The sequence below is a fragment of the Limulus polyphemus genome, unplaced genomic scaffold, assembly GCF_000517525.1.
Source record: "Limulus polyphemus unplaced genomic scaffold, Limulus_polyphemus-2.1.2 Scaffold4189, whole genome shotgun sequence".
NCBI lineage: Eukaryota > Metazoa > Arthropoda > Merostomata > Xiphosura > Limulidae > Limulus > Limulus polyphemus.
The window spans coordinates 71,416-75,267 of record NW_013669799.1 but is presented as its reverse complement, the minus strand read 5'-3'; the positions used below and the strand labels follow the sequence as shown (position 1 = coordinate 75,267).

The window sequence follows — 3,852 nt, the reverse complement described above, 5'->3', positions numbered from 1 at the left end:
GTTGAAATTCATCTGCTTGATTTTCCTGTCAAGAATCTGTAGTCCCAGCTGCATAATGTTGACATCTCTCTGCTTGATTTTGCTGTCTAGAATCTGTACGACCAAATGCATAATGTTGACATTCCTCTGCTGATACTTCACGGCGGTCAGGACAAGATATGTGACGTAAAAGGTGCACAGGAGCTGTATGAAACTTCTAACTCTCACGATAAAAGTTTAAAGGTAATGTATAATTGTATACAATTTATTATGTACAGAAGTTAAAGGTTATCAAATCACCTTGTAAATTAATAAATTGTATACTTTTAGATTTTAGTGATTTTTATGGCTCTTATGCCCTTTTTGAGGTGAGCGTGACCCTGTGATTAGCGTGTCCAAATTTTTAATCCGAGGAGTTGTGTTCGTATTTTGTTGTCACTTTATCCCCCGTATACTTTATGTGTTACTAAAAGATTCATGTTGGGCAGGGTGTATTCTAGTAGTTATCATGCCAGTTTATAGATCCAATAGTCTATGGTTCGTGTCCCTTTTTTCAATAACGTGCGTTACTAAGAAATTTTACGTCATTTACACCCTGGTTAGCAGGAACTTTTATCTCAGTACAACACGTGTTTTACTAAGCAACTCCATGCTATTTAGACTCTGATTAGTCTAATTTGTTTTATATATGTGTAACATATTTCACTATGAACGTATCATTCAGGTCCTAATTAGCAGAAAAACTTTTTCTTGTAAGAAGTGTTACACCAAGGAACTCCTTATCCTGGAAATCATTTTCCAGACTAAAGACTCGGAGTCAAACTCTGAGGAGCTCTCGTGCGCGAGTCACGTTCATACGATGAATATTTCTTTGCCAGATTCTCCTTAAAGCTAGTTAAAAGCTTTAACTTCTCTCTCTCTCTCTCTCCGTGTTCTCACCAGATTATTCGTAAAACTGGTAATGAGCTTTAACTTCTCTCTCTCTCTCTCTCTCCATGTTCTCACCAGATTATTCGTAAAACTGGTAATGACTTTAATTTCTCTCTCTCTCTCTCCGTGTTCTCACCAGGTTATTCTTAAAACTGGTAATGAACTTTCTGTCCATTTCCTCACCAGATTTTCCTTAAAGCTGGCAATTAACCGTAAGTTCCTTCTCTCTGTACTTGTGATCATGTGATGAAAAGTCTAGACATTCCATCCGAGTTTCAGGTGATTGAACTACTGAGTTTATTCAGTTCACACCTTGGATGAACTTCGTGGTATTATTATTATTATTGAACTGCTCTAAATCGGTTCATCATTTGATCTCATAGAAGGGAAAAGAAGAGGCCGTACGTTATCTCTTATGACGACGGAGTTTAGTGGCTTCTTGATTAGCTGGTAATGTCTAGGATCATTAACTTGATAACTGGGAACGCTTTATAATAAAAAGGGTTAATAAGTTTCTTAAAACTACTTACAAATTGTCCGCCAGGTGTAAGCACATACGTTTGGAAATTTTAAGACCTTGTTTAGTTTAACTTTCTGAAAGTAGGTTTTTGTTTTTTGGTACTTCAGTAGATGGAACTTCGTTGTACATTGTTTTACTCACAAATTTCGTACATAACTAAAAATAAAAAATAAAGACAAAAATGAATATAAGCCAACTGGATAAATACTACATATTAACAGAGTTGATTTGCTGGGTGGTACTGAAATTCTGAAGCCCTCGAAAGTCCAAAAATTAGATATTCATTCCTAACTAACATTAACATATTTATGTTTTGTTCTTTCTTTTGTGTCTTCAGGTGTATCCGAACTCTTATCATTGTCTTTTCCTCGAGCCAGAAGGTATCGCAGAAGAAGTCGTAGAAGAAATAAGAAGATGGATTAAGAACAGGATGTAGAAATGTGTGTATTGTTGAATAAAACGAACATGGGAGCTGTTGGAAGCTTACCAGATTAAAGAAAACCATTTTGTGTGTGTGTTACGTTTCAATTATATATTAGCCTCTGAATTTACGTTTTGATACAACATATTATTATATATATATTCGTATATTCTCAACACAGCCATATGGGTATCGTTTCTATTGGACACCCATGATATTCGTGTATACTCTGCAAGGCTGTAGTTTGTTGTTTTGTCTTAGTCCTCCCCCACCCCCTGCTTAATTTAGGTATTTTTTGGGAGAAAACATGCAGTAAAACCATTACAAATTGTGTGATATTTTAATTTCATACGTTAAGGAGATTAACTTGGGTTAATAATGTGAAATAGTATTGCCATCAAAACTGGAGACTCACATTCATAAAGTTCAGCAACAACACACACAGTCTTGGCCAAAACGTTTACATACTGTTCTATACTGATTTTATTGTATATATGCATAGAGTAGTTATTGAGTAAATGCCTGAGTAGTAGCAGAGAAGGCAGCGTATGATCGAACAGACATGTACGAGTTGTTATTCTGGTCTGTATAAGTCGTTTTGGGCATTTGTTCGTCAAAACACACATACACACCTGTTTTGTATAAAAGGGTGTGCTCTTGGTATAATATTTTCCAAGACCAATCAACGCTTCGTTCAGGCAATTTCTCTGTGCTTGATGTCGAGTCATGCCTTGTCACGTGCCAGAAGTTTTAGGGCGTCAAATTGTTCGACAGTCCAGAAATGGTATGAAGCAAACGAACATTGACAGAACAGTAGGAGACCTCCAATATATTGTATTCAGAATCCTGAAACGTCATCGGACTACAGGGAACATTGTTCCAGGAAAGTTTACTGGTACACGTCGAAAAACTACTTCCCGAGATGACCGTGTTTTGATTAGGTTAACACGTCAGGGTGGAAAGAAGTCTTGAAACATCTTATGACAGGTATGGCATGGACATATTCATTCCAGAGAATCCAGAAGAACAGGGAATGGGAGACTGATCAAACAAGGTTATTTTGAAAGAAGGGCTAACTGGAAACTGAAATTAATCAGAATTCACTGACGTCACCGTGTTACTTGGGCAAGACAGCATGTTAACTTACAGTTAAGACACTGGGGACATATAATATTTTCAGATGAGTCCTGTTTCCGGCTTGTTAAAACTGATGGTAGGATTCGTGTTCGTCGTTTACCTGGAGAACAGATGAGGGAAGACTGTCTTTCCCACAGGAAGTGGTGCAGTACGTGTTTGGGCAGCTGTTTATCATGATGTCCATCATATTCTCAAGGGAAATATCAATGGCGTCTCCTACAGGCATCACATGGAGATGACATTGCTTCCATATGCTAGGGAAAGGTTTGGTAATAACTTTGTGTTCCAGGATGACAATGTCACTGCCCACAGTGTGCGTTTGTACAGGATTATCTCGACCAGAAGAACGTTACAAGATTTCCATGGCCAGCAAAGTCTCCAGATTGTAATCCAATTGAGAACTGATGAACAGAATGGAGCCAGAAAATTGCTAATCACATGACCTTATGTCTACTCTGTTTTACTATGACCTTATGTCGACTCTGTTTTAATATGACCTTATGTCTACTCTGCTTTACTATGATCTTATGTCGACTCTGTTTTAATATGACCTTATGTCTACTCTGTTTTACTATGATCTTATGTCGACTCTGTTTAATATGACCTTATGTCTACTCTGTTTTACTATGATCTTATGTCTACTCTGTTTTAATATGATCTTATGTCTACTCTGCTTTACTATGATCTTATGTCTACTCTGCTTTACTATGATCTTATGTCTACTCTGCTTTACTATCTACTCTGTTTTACTATGACCTTATGTCTACTCTGCTTTACTATGACCTTATGTCTCCTCTGCTTTACTATGACCTTATGTCTACTCTGCTTTACTATGACCTTATGTCTCCTCTGCTTTACTATGACC

General features: G+C 37.1%; 1 protein-coding gene across 1 annotated transcript in view; it reads left to right on the top strand.

Moving 5' to 3' along the window:
- Positions 1-1,873, top strand: part of LOC111088653 (monoglyceride lipase-like) — a 6,588-nt gene extending 4,715 nt beyond the window's left edge. Inside the window, exons 4-5 of the mRNA XM_022399366.1 lie at positions 91-222; positions 1,767-1,873. Coding sequence (XP_022255074.1) covers positions 91-222; positions 1,767-1,865 — 231 coding nt within the window. The 3' untranslated portion in view covers positions 1,866-1,873. The remainder of the gene's footprint in view (positions 1-90; positions 223-1,766) is intronic.
- Positions 1,874-3,852: the final 1,979 nt, after the last annotated feature.